The sequence below is a fragment of the Pundamilia nyererei genome, unplaced genomic scaffold (assembly GCF_000239375.1).
Source record: "Pundamilia nyererei isolate P.nyererei 1_Seehausen unplaced genomic scaffold, PunNye1.0 scaffold00210, whole genome shotgun sequence".
Taxonomy (NCBI): domain Eukaryota; kingdom Metazoa; phylum Chordata; class Actinopteri; order Cichliformes; family Cichlidae; genus Pundamilia; species Pundamilia nyererei.
Genome location: NW_005187611.1, coordinates 256899 through 273956, shown reverse-complemented (window position 1 = coordinate 273956; position 17058 = coordinate 256899). Strand labels below are relative to the sequence as shown.

General features: G+C 40.4%; 1 protein-coding gene across 1 annotated transcript in view; it reads left to right on the top strand.

Moving 5' to 3' along the window:
* The first annotated feature begins 231 nt into the window (after nt 1-231).
* The window catches only part of cables2b (Cdk5 and Abl enzyme substrate 2b), a 45967-nt gene continuing 29140 nt past the window's right edge, over nt 232-17058 (top strand). Inside the window, exon 1 of the mRNA XM_005748005.2 lies at nt 232-922. Coding sequence (XP_005748062.1) covers nt 315-922 — 608 coding nt within the window. The 5' untranslated portion in view covers nt 232-314. The remainder of the gene's footprint in view (nt 923-17058) is intronic.

The following is a 17058-nucleotide window of genomic DNA, read 5'->3' as shown; positions in this document are numbered from 1 at the left end:
TGTAATTACTTTTGGAACTTTTTTAACCCAGCATGTAGAGCTAATGTCTCTAAAAAAATGCCATTTCTATTGTTATTATTGTTGTTTTGCAGTTGTACATCAAGCCTTTTATGGTCAGTACAGTCACATTATTAACCAACAGTATGTTGTTGTTTACAGCGTGCCTCAAAACGTCATTACGTATTCCCCCAGCTGGACCAATGAGAGCACAGGAGGGCGTAAAGCGGTCTGGCGCCGGGTAAAAGGGATTTGACAGTAGCAGGTTTCTAGCTGATCCTTCAGTTGACTTCCTCAGTGGGGCCGAGACAGAGACGATGGCGGCGGCTGCCTGCAGCCAGCACACCGCTGTCACTACCGCCACCGTTAGTGGCAAAAAACCGCATGCTAACAGAGAACATAGCCGGAGGAACCGTGAGAACTCTCGACGGAGACAAGCGGCTCTTTTGTTTCTCAGTAACATCTCCCTGGACGGCCGGCCAGTCCAGAGTAATTCCGCTGAAAATCAAGGAACCCGACACCACAAACACAACGACTCGGAGGGAGCAGACTCCAGCTCTGCGGCGGGGGCTGCAGCCGGTTTGTGTCCGGATACCGGCAACAGTAGTAGCTACGGGACATTCTCTAATGTACCAGCTTCCGTAAGCAGCGGGACAGTCACTCATTCCGCGGCACCGAGAACGGGACTCACCACCGTGCCGCCGATTCTCGTCCTGCCGTCGGACACGGACTTCAACGATGTGGGGAGCACCGAGGTGTTGCTGGAGTGTCGCAGAGGCTCGTTTCCTTCCTCCGGGAACAGTAACCTGCTCTCGGCGTCCCCTTCCAACACCAGCCTGCTGCCGTCGCCGGTGGGACCGCGGAAGTCTTCCACTTTGCTGTCGGTTCAAAGCTGTAACTCGGTGTCCTCAGAGCCGCGACAAAGGTGAGATATATACGGCGGCGTTTCTGTTCTCTAATCGGGTGAGCGGTGCCATCTGAGCCTGGCTTTCAAGCTTGAATTTGCATGTTTGTCGTCGGTATTCCCCTTTAAACAACACCTGAAAGTTAACAGGGAGACCAGCTCGGCAGGTAGACTGTAGCCGGAGTAGTTTGGTTTGACTTTGACTCGAAACAGTCTTTCTTGTTCACAAACTGAAGCACCGACATTTCATGCTGAATGTGAGCTGGTGATCCCAGAGTTGATGTGTGAGTTCAGCTACTTTTGCTCCGGTCCACTCCAGGGCCGTGCAGAGAGGTTTAAAGGGGCGGGTGCTCAAAGTTAAAAAGGGGCACATTGAACCAGGCTGAATAACAACAACACACATTCATCAAGAATCTAATATGGGCAACAAGGCAAAGCAAACATAGCCGATGCTTTACCTGATGGGTACAATGTTGCTGTTGAGGGGTTGCTGCTGATAGTGCTGGAGGGCAGGGCTGTGTTGATCTGAGACTGTAGACATTAAAAAGTCCACAGGAGAGATGGTAGCTGATTAAACTAGTGTCATGAGATAATAACAAAATGCAAAGATTGGTGACAGCGCTTGGAGCCATAAGGACACAAAAACTGTGAGAAATCATTTAGGCTCTGTCTGTGAATCACTCTTTGCTTCTCTTCTTCCTTCCATCCCATCATTTCATATATCACTCTCCACTTGCTGTCTATGTGAGAACAAGGCACAACTTGTTATTGCAATAAACTATAATCTAATTATCCACACCTAACAACTCCAGCACTTAATCTAAAATAAAATGATGACAGAAAAATGTTATAGCCCTGCCTTTAGTAGCCTCACACAGCTCCTGCTGTTTCCTCCTCATGTCCTTACCAGGCATGTCTGGACAATGTTATATCATGAGTAATATATATATTTTTAAATCCATCTAAATAAAACACACACATGCACGCACACACAGGGACATTTTAGACCTTCTTCAGAATACTGTATATACTATGGGCATCCTTACATTATTATTTATTACTAGAGCTACAATAATAAAGCAATGAGGAGGGGGAAGAAATAAATATGAAATAATGTCATTATGATGATTCCATTTGTTTCACTATCCACTCTGTGCAGGGCAAAGCTTATTACATTTTTAAACAGATACAAAAATTTTACTGCTGTAATATCCAAATTTTGTCTTATTTAAAATATAAATCTAATATAATCTGCTTCCTAATGTATGTTCTTTAAAATACAGTGTGTTTTTAATATATTATAATAATGCATAATTATGTGGACATGCATATTAGATCGTTTTTTAGTGAAATATAATCCCTCCAGAAAGGCAGGAAAAGCCTGGAAACTTACTTTAAAACTAAATATGTTCTAAATACTTTAAAACTAAATATGTTCCCTAAAACGGTGACAGAGCTACAGACCCATGACAGCCTTACACAGGTAGCCAGCAGCTGTGACCAGCACTACTTGTGCAGTTAATAAAAGGACAGGTAATGTTTGTCGCGCTGTTGCACACACAGCACGCTCGTTTGTTTCAGTTCGTCAGTTGCAACAAGACAGCTTACCAACGTGTACGTAATAAGCTAATACTCCTGTGTGCTACACACTACAGTGTACGCTGTACACCTACTTACTGGTTTTGTCGCATCAGTCTGTGTCTCTGAGTTAACTTGTGTTTCTCCTACAGCTCCGGACCGCAACAAATGCGCGTGCTCTTTGTGAGCTCGTTCCCGGCTCGTAACCAGCGCGTTCTGCCGTCAAGGGCGATCATTGGTTAAATGTGATCATGTGACTGATGCAAGCCAGATCCTTTTATTTAGTAAAACTATGATTAATAGTTAAATATTATTGTTGAGGAGCACAGACAGGACTCCGCACGCACACACACATATATATATATATATATAAAAAAAAAGTTGCCTCAACAAAAGGGCACTTTGGGCACCCATCAGGAAAGGGGCGGGTGCTCAAGCCCCTCTAGCCCCCCCCCTCTGCACGTGCCTGGTCCACTCACTCCTCAGACATTTAAGGACGTTTTAGGACGTGTCAGCGGTCACGATGCAACAAATTCACGGTTAGTGTTGCTGCCTGGAGGTAACCGTGAACTCAGAGCAAGAGCTTGTGTAGTACAGGACTCATAGCAGTTGAATTTGGGACGCAAACTACTGAAAACCCAATACCACCAGCATTTAATGACATCAGACTCACGCTTGCATTTTTTTCATTTAGTGGCGTAATATCCTTTCCTAGAAGAAAGAAGACATGTGGTGACAGTGTTGTTTATGTCTTTAACTAGGTTGCATTGCGTGGGAAACGGCTGGCATTTAAAAACGAGCTTTTGTTCTTATTTTGTTTCCTATTTTTGGTTTCTGTCTAATTTAGTTTCAGTTAGTTACCGGAGTAACCGTGTACGGTTTTGTCTTTTTAACTATTCCAACATAGGTGTAGCAAACTCTTGACTCACTCTCATGCAGACATCCCAGTTAGGGTACCCAAGAGCCTGCAACACAGATAATAAACAAAACAAATTGAAAGTTGATAACCTATAAAATAAAACCTATACCTAAAAAAGACCTATAAACAAAATGTGTTTTAAGAAGCGATTTAAAGAAGGTTACTGACTTCTTGACCCTTATCTCCCCGGGTAGTTAGTTAAAAGCCAAAGGGTCCTGATGAAAAAAAGCAGGGTCACCTTTAGATTTAAGTCTGGACTTTGGAGCTGTAAGGGTTGCACTGCAGTGTAGCCTGGGCCTAGACCCAGATCTGTGGTTTAAATGGGAAGGGCAAAATCTTAAAATCAATTCTAAAATGTGCAGGAAGCCAAGACTTGAGTGATGTGATGTTTGCTAAAACCAGGAAAAAGCTGCACTGCTGCGTTCTGAACTAATCAAAGTCGTGAGAGTAACCTGTTCAAGGTGTTATAATCAAACCTTGAGGTCTTAGTGTGAAAGTACTGTTTTTATTCTCAAGATCATCGTTGTTTATGTGTTGTTCACCAGGTTTATGGGCAGGTTTATCTGGGTTTTTTTTTTCTCCCTTGAGAAGGTTTTTGGTAGGGTTTGTGTGTATGTTTTTCAGTCTGTAAACATGGCTCGAATGAATTCTGATAAAACTTTGTAGAGGTGCAGAGTGGGGCCATATCAGCAGTCCTTTAATATTTGTCTTCAAAATCAGCTTAAACTGGCAGAAAATGGACAGGAAACTTTATAACTTAGAAACGATCATTCTTACACTTGTGGTGTTTATACAGTACTTTCTGAATGTTGAAAATAAAGATTTACAACATCATGTCACATTTGACCTCTGACCTCAACTTCAAGGATAAAATTTCTCTAAAGGTCAAAGTGATGATGATAATGATACTGTAGCTATTTAAAGTGACAATAAGTTTCAAGACTGACAAGAACATGTTGGCACAGATACGTTTTGAGTCTAGTTGAATAATTTTATTATGACATTGTTATGTACACTACAGTAACATGTATTTAGATGGTTATAAGCTAACAATTTGAGTACTTGTATAATTAGGGCTGGGTATCATCACTGATTTCTAGAATCGATTCGATCCATGATTTGATTTGATTCTATTCAAATCGGTAAAATTTTGCCTCAGACAGTCAGAAATATTATAATTCAGATCACGCATCAACATTTCCATATTTTTTGTCTATAAAAAGAAAGCTGACACTTGTGAGACTTTATCCAAGGTGTGAGCATCACAGCAGATGTATTTGTGTCAAAGTAGCTGAGGATAAAAACAGAAAAACATGAAGGTGATTTTCCTGGCCTGGGATTTTATACAAATATTCTGCAGTAGATCAAAAACGAAAGAAAACCATGAATCACCTCATGAACATTACCTGATGCTGCTGAAGTGAAGCAGAGAAGAGTCAGAGGTTTTATTAGAGACACAGCTGAGCGTTTTGCATAATTTACATAAGTTTAAATTTGTTCAGTAGCCTATTGAACGGCAGAAATGAGGCTTTCTTGTCGGACGTAAGTAAAAGGAACAAACAGCGTCCGACAGCGCTGTAAACAACGGTAATAAGCAAGCGAATAATGCAGAAAACAGATTTTTAGACGGGAAACTGTCCTTGAAGTACACACACACAGAGACAGCGCGCTTTGCATGAAGTGTGATTTTTATCATGCTGGAAGCAAAACAGCAAAAGTCAGAGGGAATTCATATTGGAGAGAAGTAAAACCTGCAGCTTCAGAATCAGCGCAAAAATTACATAAACACAAGGCACGGACCCGCCGATGGATCAGAATCAGCGAGCTGTCGGCTTTCAGCCCCGACGGTGTCCGTGCCGTCGGGTGAGAAAGGCGACATCTCAATGATTTGATGCGTCGGCGGGTCCGCGCTTTGTGTTTACGTCTTTGTGCAGAATCCGTGTTCCTGCTCTCATTTACTGTTTTAGCTGTTTGGTGGTTGTTGAAATTTTGTGAGGTTTAACCTGAGGGCAAAATAAATGTATATTTAAAAATCGATTCAAGATTTTAATGAATCGATATCACGTTATCCAAGCTAGAATCGATTTTAATCAATAATCAAAACCCACCCCTATGTATAATGTATCTGAATAATTTTTTTTGGAAAACAGGCCAAATAAAAATAGCCTAAACTTTGCCCTTATTTTTACTGCACAATAAACTTCTTAAAGTACATTTTAAAAAGAACAACAAAAACAAAAGGAATCTATACAAAGTACAAAACTATGTCCTTAAAATTAAATCGTGTATTAAGAGTGCGTGAATCAAATATGACCTATAGATTGAACCTTGTGGTACACCATATGTGAACAAACTGTAGAAGATAAATTACTTGAATTGAGAAAGTTTATTTCTCAATAAGTTTATTATTTGGTTTCATTGACATAAAATGAAACCAAATAAGTGCACTTTCCTCATGCATGTTTTAAGTTGATCTACTACTTGAAAAGAATGAAGAGAGTCCTGGTTTGCTTCAAGAGGACCTGCATTGTGTAACGCGCTAAAGCGTAATTACCAACAATTTTCTTCCTTTTTTGGCAAATTTTACTCTATTAGCAAAGCCTAAAGCTAAAGTAATGTCCTTTATACACTACCAGTTAGAACACCCCAATTTTATTTATTGCAATTCAAGTCATTCAAGTCCAATGAATACCTTGAAATGGTACAATGATAAGCTATGAAATGCCAGAGGTTAAAAAAGGTAAGGTTACACAAAACTGAAAAATAATGTACATTTCAGAATTATACACAAAGGCCTTTTTCAGGAACCACAAAATGGGTTTACTTAGTCCCTAAGGACCCCAAAGCCCTTTACACTGCATTCAGTCATTCAGGTAATGGCAAGCTATATTGACAGAGCCGAGGCTGCCGGACACTGGCACCACCAGGCCCCCTGACCACCACCAGTAAGCAAACATGGGGTATCTTGCCCAAGGATATTTGGCATGTAGACTGGAGGAGCCTGGGATTGAACCACCGACCTTCCAGTGAGTAGGTGACCCGCTCTACCACCTGAGCTACAGCCACCCAGAAGATAACCAGGCTATACCAGAACTACCCCAGGAAGAAGGAGCAATATCTGCCAGAGGTGACACATCAAAGTAGACACATTTGACTACTTTGATGTGTCAAAGGTGTAGAATATATTTTGGTCTATAAATTGATTCCATGAGTTCTTTTTTTTTTAACTCCAACTGTTTATTTGTGTTATGCTTTTTTCAGAGTGCAATGACACATTAAACTGCATAATTTTCAATAAAAACTGGAAAAATTGGGGTGTTCCAAAATCTTTGACTGGTAATGTACTCTTTATTTTGTTTTATTAGTTGGGTTTTATTTCTTTTTAGAGTTTTAATTTTAAATGTGTACTTTTTTTATTTTTCACTTGGCTTTTATTTTTCAACCCTGGCTCGTTTTAGTTGACTCTGATGACTGTGGTAGCCAGCTGTAGAAGCCAGCGGCTTTGTAGGCAGGATATGAACCCAGAAACGGTTAAAACCACCAACAGACGTGCCGAAGACGAGCTGCCTTCTGTACCACAGTAACCCCCAGTCGGTTTCAGTGAGGTGTTTACTGCTCTACTTATGTTTCTCTTCCTGAAAGAGGGGGGAATTCAGACATGCCTACAAAAACAGATGGAAATGAGCTGGATAAAAAGAAAGTTGCAGCAGCAATGAAAGTGAGAGATGAATTTCTTAACATAAAGCCTGTGTGTGTTTTTTATTTAGTTATTTAATTTTTTCTTGAGTGACAGGGAGTTTGTGTGTTTATGATGCATTCTCACCTGGCAGTGGTTCATACATGCTGATCCTGCGTGAGTGCTGATGGATGGATCAGCATCGTCATCATGTTGGCAGCGCTTCAGACCCAGAGAATGCCAGCCACGCAGCGATAAACACCGCTTAACCTATTTACACCTAACAACAGGCTGGGAAATTACCAGCAGATAACAGCTCATCAGTCAGACTGCTGCACCAGCCTTCAGCTGCAGCTCCTGTTGTGTGAGGATTTGATTAATTTACTGTGATGATGCACTTACAGTGTTTTATTATTTTTCCCAGCAAGTGGGCTGCCAATAATATTAATGAGTAAAAGTTACACACCTAATATTAATCTGTGATGTCAAGAGTGTGCGATGTGAGGATAAACTTCATTTGATTTGATTTGACCACATTATTATCATTTTTGTTGGTCATGAAGTGTGAGGAAGTAAACAAAGGATCAAATAAAACCACGGACAGGAGGATAGAAAGATAGTTTGAAGTGTTTATCAGATTTTCTTTTTTTAATTTATTGTGTGTACAAGTTTCTGTTAAATTAAGTAAATGATTAAAAAATCAGATTTCATCATTACTTTATTATTTATTTTAATCTATTATTTTTTTGTCAGCAGTGCTGTCTTCGCCTTCTCCTCATGACAGGCAGCTTCACACAGCCCTCCCCTCTCTAGTTGAAACTCCCATTTCAACAATACTGACGTTGGTAAAACATACAATACAATTAAACAGCTGTAAATGTCAACCTGGCCAGCACAGCGTTAACATTAGCTACCCAACAGTAGCGTTAGCCTTTTGTTACCATTAAGGTAGCAGGTCTGAATACGGGACAGGAATGATCAGTTTATAACTTTATATCAGCAGATATAACATTATGCATAAAATTCCCATTTTTGGCATATGTGCCATATGCCATAAATATTGTATTAAGAAACAAGTCATGTTTTCATAATTAGTGCCACAATTCCAATTTTTATTTTATGTCTCATATTTTCAAGCTCTCTTTGAGGCCTTTCAACCTTTGCTTTCGTCTGCAACCTTAAGCTGTATTCGTAGAACAGTGCCCCCTAACAGTGCAACAAAGCACTTAGCTTGTTACTGTAACCATGTCTTTAAATTAGTGCAGTAATCATTTATTAATGCTGAAACACTTTCTACACTCGGGCTGCAGCGCTGCTCACTCGCTCGCTGAAGCAGGAACCCAGTTCCCCATGTAAGTCATTAAACTTTGATCCGATTCCCACCAATAATCCACTCGCTGGTTTAGGAGGGAAACTGTTCTGCAGATTTGGGGCTCAAAGAGCTGCTGAACACATAACAAATGTTGAGTTTCCTGTGTTGATTGGTTGCTGGGCCTGGTTTTAAACACACGGTTCTTCTCACCTAGACTCTTCCTGGTGTGATGAAGTTGGCCATCATCAGACATGACCATCAGTCGCACTCTGTTTAGCCTTGAGGTTCAGTGTGTGTGTGAAGTGCTGCCAGCCAGCTAACCAGCTAGCCAACCACTTCATTTGCCTGCTGAGTGAACAAACTGTGAAACTGACACTCTGTTACAGAGTAAGGACACTTAGCTGTTAGCTAACACACTTTCACTGCTGCTGTTTTGATACACCTTCACTCTGTTCAAGGAGCTTTTTGATATTTGATATCTGGAGGAACTTAAGCATCTTTCTTTCTTTCAGACAGTGGGTTTCCAGTCATGTGTGCATGATATTGAAGACTAGTTTTAACAGGCTTTCATGCATGGTTGGTGGGGCTGTGTATCACTGCTTGCTCATGGTTTGATCCATATCTTTCACACATGATGCATATGCACAGGCCATATTTTCGGCACCTGTTTTGTGTTAACCAGTAAAACAACAGCTTGACCTTCCCACTCAGCTCTCTCTTCACCAAAACACAATGGTAATACATCCACATCTCTGCAGACGCTGCTGCAGTCACTTTTTCCTGTCCTCTGCTTGTGAACGGCGGCCCGGAGATTCTTCGTAAACACACTTTTCTGCTTAAGAGCCATGACCTTAGACTTGGAGGTGCTTATTGTAATGTTTGCAGATAGGCTGGTTACAGCAAAGTGGAGTTATCTGGCAGTGCACTCACTTGCACTTTTGCTTTTCTCAAACTGTCTGCTCCCACAGCTAATTTCATGTGACTGCCTGTCACTGTTGCTTTTCCCTCCGTTTTGCCGGTGTCTTCATTGCAAGTAAGTGGCAAGGTTTGTTATACTCCCACTGTACTTGGTAGTATGCAGTTTATCACACTGCAGTTGTTATATCAACAGCCGTTTGCCTGTTTTTGGTCAGGAAATGGTGAATAACAAACACAAACAGAACCGATTTATGATGTCTATATATGTAGTGGTTGCTTTGTGATGTGCAATACATGCAATATACTTATTTTTATGTGGAAACTAAGGGTTTCAGGGGGGAAATAAAATGCACAGAAAAAAATTAACATCGGGTCAGCAGTGGGAAATATCTTGAGATCATACGACGGCCCTTTAGGGCAGAATTCCACTTCATTGTATCTCAAATCTCTCCAAAAATTGAGTTAAAATGATGTCACACATGGTTAGTTTTGCATTAATAATTACTACTCACATGGCTCCAGTTTTACTCATTTTATCAGGCTTTTACGTTTTCGGCACACTTACTCAGTTGCGGTGCAATAAATCGACACAATTGGAGACGTGCTTTGTGTAAGCCTTTTTAATGCTTGTGGTCTGCTTGTTTCTGGTTCAGCCGGTGTCCCTGTTCTGGTCTGGATGTTTGTATATTCTTCTAGTTTCTGGATACAAACCATGTCTTTTAAGCCTAAAGGGCCCGTCTTGCATTGTTTTCACTCTGATTCGATTGTGAAATTTCTGATCAGAAATCAGCACCATGCTGGTTTCTGTTTACGAAATAAATGGCAAAATTAGGATGTGAACTGCATCCAGTGTGTGAACGTATTGTGGTTTTGATCCATGTAATAATGGATCAGATCAGTCAACCCTGCTTGATGCTCTCCTCGTGGACTTTTTCTTTTCTTGTAGCTGTAATTTTGCAGTATTATGAAAATGCTGGTTGCTCTTTTATGAGCGTATGACAGATGCATGAATAAATGCATGTACGTGATATTTTGAAATTGGATGCATCAATCATTTGTTGAATAATACTGTTGAATTTACTGCACAACAGAGCACAAAAACAGTTCAGCTGATATCCAGCTTCTTAGTTTTGATTATATTACATAATGACTTTATGTTTGAGCTCAAAAATGAAACAAGATAATTCAGTTCAGAAGGCATAAAAGATTTTTTTCTTTTACAGTTTTATTGCTGCTTTTTTTGGAATTTAGGACAGTGTGAAGTTTCAACTGAACTAAACCAAAACATTTATTAGGACACAGCCTGAAAGGGCGTAAAGCACGTAATGACATAATCTAATTCGTGCTTAAATTTAACCGAGCTCTAATCTAAACCTTAGGTTTTACATTTCTTTATATCGCCTGGAAGAATTTCTCTGTCTGAGGGAGAAAAAAGGAGCAGAGACTTACAGAGCACCGACTGAGCAAAGTCACCAAAGGGTTTTTGTAGGTAATTTAAAGTGAGCGTGTCAGCCTACCCAGAATTTTGTGCTGCTGAGGAGCATTAAAAACGAGGTGATGGTGCTTTTTCGTTAGGTGCTGGAGTATCCTGTCTGTGCGAGTTTGGCTGGGTGTCAGTTATGTTGTGTGGGTGCATGCGTTTGTGTATCTAAAGGCCTGTCACAGTAATTATATTATCAGCACACTGCGTGATATTTGGACATGACCTCAACCATTTTCCCTTTGATAGCAGATCTACATAATAACAAGTGCAAAGACCTTTATGTTCCACCTTTTAACTATTGGCTCATTTTGCATGGAAAGATGCTTTTGTCACTTCAGGACTGGTTATGATTTTCTTCTGCATTTTTCCACAAGATTCAAAAGTACTCCACCAATTCAGTGTTGTACTTCTACAGCAGACTCATAATTTAAAAAAACAAAACAAAACAGGATACACCTTACACACTTGTGTCTATTAAGTTGATGTTGCACTGATGAGGAGTTGCTACCAAATCCTTAAACTCAACTGTCAGAATCAGCCTTCGTGTTGTACTTTTCACCCCTCAGCTGTAATAGTCTGATGATATTGTCGCCACCCCTCCCTGATCTCAAGGTCAAGGTCACAAGGTCTTGTCTTTTTCAGTCTTCTTGTACCTGCTGATCTGGGTTTGCTTTGCAGACAGCCACTAATTAAGTTGAGTCAAGCCGTGTTGACAGTAATCAGCCTGTGTGTGAACTTTGCAGGATTAATCACACCTGTGAGCAGTCTCATCAGTGCACGCTGCTTTTCTAGGTTACTTAACAGGATCTTGGCTGTCCTCAATTCATAGATATGAGAATTTAATAGTGATACTACAATCCAAAGGAAATATGTTGATGTCTGTGTGCCTTATCGCCTCAGCTAAATATAGAGGGGAATACCCTGCATATCTATACGTGCTGTGGGCAAATGTCAATGCTTATATCTGATTGTGACTCCTGCGCTGACTCTGTTTTTAAGTACAGCCACCGTTGACATCATACTTGGTTAGTAAGTCCCATTTTGAAGCTTCAAGCTGAGTTGTTTCCATCCAGCTGTTTGACAGCAGAGCAAGGGCCAGATGTGACTGAGAAGTCCATAAATGCTGCATGTTTGGGGCTTACTGAATTGTCAGTCGCAAGCTGAGACACACTCGGCTTCATTCTCCTCCTTTCTGACTTGAATTCAATTAAAGTATTGAAGGACTGTTGTGGTGAAGAGAGAGCTGAGCCGGAAAGCAAAGCTCAGGTTTGAGTTGATCTACATTTTAACCCTCACCTATGGTCGTGAACTCTGGGTCGTGACTGACAGAACAAGGCTGTGGATGCAAGCAGCTGACATGAGTTTCCTCTGTAACGTGGCCTTCGAGAGAAGAACTCAAACATGCGGAGCGAGCTCGGTGGAGGAGATGAAGTTGTTTGGACATCTGATCAGCCATTAAAATGCATAATCTTACATTTGCCCTAAATGTCTTTTTCTTTTAGTGCACAGTGTAGGTCTAACATCAAGAAAAAACATGTTTGTGCCAAACGCAGTATTTTTTAGCCTTAGCAAAACACACCTGAGGACTTTTAGTTTTCTTTTTTCTTTTTTCCTCCAAGACTGACGCAGCAGATCAGTTTTTGTGCCAGGGGAAACACTAAATCTCTCCTGACCTACCTATTAGGCAGCCACTCAGTCAGGCCTCTTTGGCTGAACTTCCCCTGGAGGTTCAGGTGTTCCCTGAATGACTTCATAGAGTCACTGACATCTAATTCAGACTGACTAAAGAGGGTGGTTCCTTGTTTAAATGGAGATTTTCCACTTGTGACATCAGGCTGAAAAGACTCGCTGAGCTCATTTGCATGGATATGTTTTAGGATCTTTGCATCAGTGTTCATTAAACAGTCTTTTACTGCCAGGTGTTTGTAAGCAGTTACTGGCTGAGAAAACTGGAATAAAGCAGAGGAAGAGCAACTGAAGGTCAACACTAATCTTCTCAGTGGAACCGGATGAAAGAGTGAAGTGGTGTTCACACAAGCGCTGTTTTACAGAAGAAGCTGTGATCTGGGTGTAATTAGCAGGACATTCGTGTTAATTTAATCGCATCCTTTTAAACCAGATCATTACCTTTTACTGGCTGTGAGACTCCATCATAGATCCAGCATCACTTTAATGATGTAAAATACCAGGAACAACAGTCCTTGAATGATTAATGTGCATTTTATGACCTCAGAATTGAAAGGAGGCACTTAAATCTCTGAACATCCCAACAGTCGCCAAATAAGTGCGGCTTTAAAATGGACCAATCAAACGTTTCTCTTCTGATACTGGGACAGATTCCTTTGCTTTAGTTTGCTCCCGATACTGAGTAAGAGTTTGATACCAGTGTTGGTGTTCTTGCTTTTACGTGGAAGACATCAAGGTCTTTATTCTACTTTTCATTTGTCTCATGAGAACATTTGAATGCTGCCATTTATGGGCACCCACTCAAGGAAGTGGGTTGGATGAGGCACAGACAAAGAGGAGATAACGTTAATGTTACCCTGACTACAATAAAAGCTGCCTAGCATGTGTTTGGCCACACATTATGAAAATGAGAAAGCGGGGGTGAGGCATTTAGTCATGTCAGCTCACTTGTCCAAACTTTGCGGTTAAACCTACTCTAAACAAACAAACAGCAGATAAGACACACCTCCAAACTGTTGAGTCTTTGCTATTAGCTTCCTCCAGGCCGCTGCTGCTGAAGCGTGGTGGAGTAAAGACAGAAAAATATAACATTTAATTGAATCCATCGGCCCATTATCGTTATCCAAACAGGCTTTTTGGGTCACGATTGGACTGATATCCAAATATATTGGACGGTTACACCCTTATTTAATTCTTTACAGCTTTTAAATGGCCATAAAAGGCACAGTCACAGCAGTCGTTTCAACATTAGGAAAAAGCTATGATGGGGGTCGAATGGAAGATAACTATCATTTTCTTTAGGAGTTGATTGTTTTGAGTTTCTTTTTCTTCACTTTATCTTCCTGTTTTTGGTTTTGTTTTTTTCTCATCATACTATATTTTTTTGTGGTTGTTTGTATGTTGCCAGGCATACGTGGTGTCATGTTGCAATTCCTGTTTCGTGATGCCTGTATGTGGCTCTTAACACGTAGTTATTGCATGTTAGTGTGGTGAAAGCAGTAAGGTTTAAAGACTGTTCATGTAATAAATTAGCTGGAAATGATTCAAACTAAATCTTTTCTTAACAAAATGATATGTTACACATGACTTGTTACTTTGTGTTTTGCAGAGAATGTAAAAGTGAAATCTCACACATGCCCACATGTGGGACAAATTCTTCTGCTAATAAAGATGCTCATCAGTGCATTCCTCCCACAAACCCACCGAGTCTTATCAGTCACATCCAGTTTGCAGAACTTTGTTCTCTAGAAACAGTTTAGGCTCCTCAGTAGGCTGATGAAGGGTCATTTCCTCTCACATGCTTCTGCTTTACTGTTTACTTTGTGCTGTTAAAGCCTTGTTAGTAATGTCAGAGTATCTAAAACAAAAAAACCCCAAAACAACCTCAGCTTAGTTTTATGTCTCTGAAAGTGGACCTCTAATACTTATTTTTCTATTTTCTCATTCAGTTATTTTTGTTTCTGTGATTGTTCTGAATGTTTGTACTAAACATAGCCAAATAGTTAGGTCAGTGTATATGTAAGAAACCTGTCAGCCAACATGTCTGGCTTCAGACTGACTTAGTTTATTTTGTTTTGTAGCTGCCTGTGTAAGGATTGGGTGATTTGCTTCTTAGTTTAATAATAACGATAATAATAACAACAACAGCGATGACAAGGACGACAATAACAACAACAACAACAATAATAATTGTTTTTGTTGTGCTCGTCACGGGTCACCTCTTACTCACAGCAGTTTTTCACAGGGAAAAATGTGCGGTGCAACAAGGTTACAGAGACGAGATAAATGAGCATTTCCTCAGATACGATCGTGCTTGGATTTAAAAATCAATCCAGCAGTCAGAAATACCCTCCGCCTGTTTTCTCTCGTTTGGTGATGATTATTATGGCTCCTTGTAGCTGCTACACAAACACACATGCATGAACTTACATGTATAAACTCGCCTGTGCGTGCTCAGAGACATCTGTGCTGCATGTGTCAGTCATATTTGGATATGACTGACACTGACTGAGGGTATTGGTTAAAAATCACAGCGAGTTATTCCCATAACCTTTTACCATTATTGATCCCTGACATGAGCATCACAACCCGGGTCTGGTCTGGACACAGACATACTGCACAGGGAGAAACGTAACCACACATTTGTTAAACACTTTAACGAAAAACAGCTTCGATTTTGAAAGATTTGTAAGAAGCAAGAGGACAGGAAACATTTTTCTAGGAATCCAAAAGATAACCAAGAAATATTACGTTTTGGGTTTTTTGAGGAAAAAAAGAGGAGTGAGAGAAGAATGATAAGAAATAATGGAAGTTTTTGTTTTTTGGACCCAGGAGATCAGGCTGAAGGCGAAGCAGAAGGCGTTTGTTAATCCGGTGACGTAAGATGCGCAGCAGGCCTGCTGGGTAGTGTGTGTGTCTGTGTGTGTGTGTGTGTGTGTGTGTGTGTGTTGCTCAGTCAGATGTCCATGCAGTGTAATCCGTGTGGTGTCCGCTGTCTGTCAGTCACTGTCAGAAGTGTGGACACTGTCCTTATACACTGCTGTGTGTGTCTGTTTGTGTGTAGGATGGAGATTTAAGAACAACATTTAATCTATGGTTTGTGTTTTTATTAGTTTCTATGTTTGCTCAGGATTTAGCATTTAAGTAAGTGTGTGTGTGTGTGTGAGACAGAGAGAGGGAGGGACACTTTAAGGCATTCACACACGCTCATGCAGACAAGTAAAGACAAAGTGATGGTATGAGAGCAGAGTGTTTAGAATTTCACTTGCCATTTACTTCCTTTTTTTTACATGACTGTTCTTATTTTAGTCTGTAGTTCCTGCCTTATTCAAACCAGTTACACTGATGTGCAGCAAAGCAAATCTTTGAACGCCACCTATGAAGGTAATGATGCCAATAATTAATGATGATTTTAAAAATCATTATTATTGACTGAGACAGGTATTATTTTTATTGTTATTATTATTATTATTATTATTATTATGATTAATGACTGTTGCCTCATAGCACGTAGGTCCTAAGTTCACTTCCACCACCAGGCCAGGGTCTTTCTGTGTGGACTTCACATGTTCTTCCCGTGTTTGCGTGGGTTGTCTCTGGGTACTCCAACTTCCTCCCACAGGGTCAGGCTGATTAATGATTCTAAATTGCCCATAGGTGTGAATGTTAGTGCGAGTGGTTGCGAATGTCAGCCCTGCGGCAGACCTGTCTGGGGTGTACCCTGCCTCTCGCCCTATGACAGCTGGGATAGACTCCAGCCCCCCAACCCCACCTGCGACCCTCAATTGGATAAGCGGAAGAGAATGGATGGAATTAGAGTGACAGGTGCAGGTTTCCTAAACCTAACTATGTTAACTGACCCAACTCTCAGTGAGGTCAATCACGACATCCTTCTCTGGTTTGTGTATTTTTTAATTGTGTTGATTTATTAGTAGATGTGCAGACATGCAAAGAGATGGTTCAGAGTAATGAGCTGCTTGTGGTTTGGTTCTTTCTGGCTGATATGAGATGACTTTAACAAGGTCAGTATTGCTGCGTCCATATTTAAAATAAGACTTAAAAAATATGTTTTTTCCAACATGAAACTATGAACAAAAATCATCTGTGCAGAGCGAGACATACGGGAGAAATGGACGATAATAGGCCTTACAGGTTTTGTATAATAGTTGATGTAGGTACCTATTATCTGTGTTGCCTTTTTAACAACTTGTTTTTCTCATGAGAGGAATTATGACTTTGTCCAAAACCAAATGTTCAAATGTTGGCTGCACCTAATTAGATTTGTAATTTTAATTATGATTTTAGCGCCCAATATGAACAACTTCTCCACTCCTGAGTTGATACTTGGGTTTGGGTATCTGCTGATACTAATTAGTGGTCTGACACCAGTGTGGAGTTATTATCATGTTTCTTCATTTTTACTTAGAGACTAGGAGTCTCATGTCATATAAAATGAACCAATGAACCAAAATCGATGGATAATCCTGATAAATAATCATTAAACCTCAATCCAGTTGATTGTGATTTGTTGTTGTTGTTGTTGTTGTTGATTTTTAAGATAAGATAGAACTCTATTAATTAATAT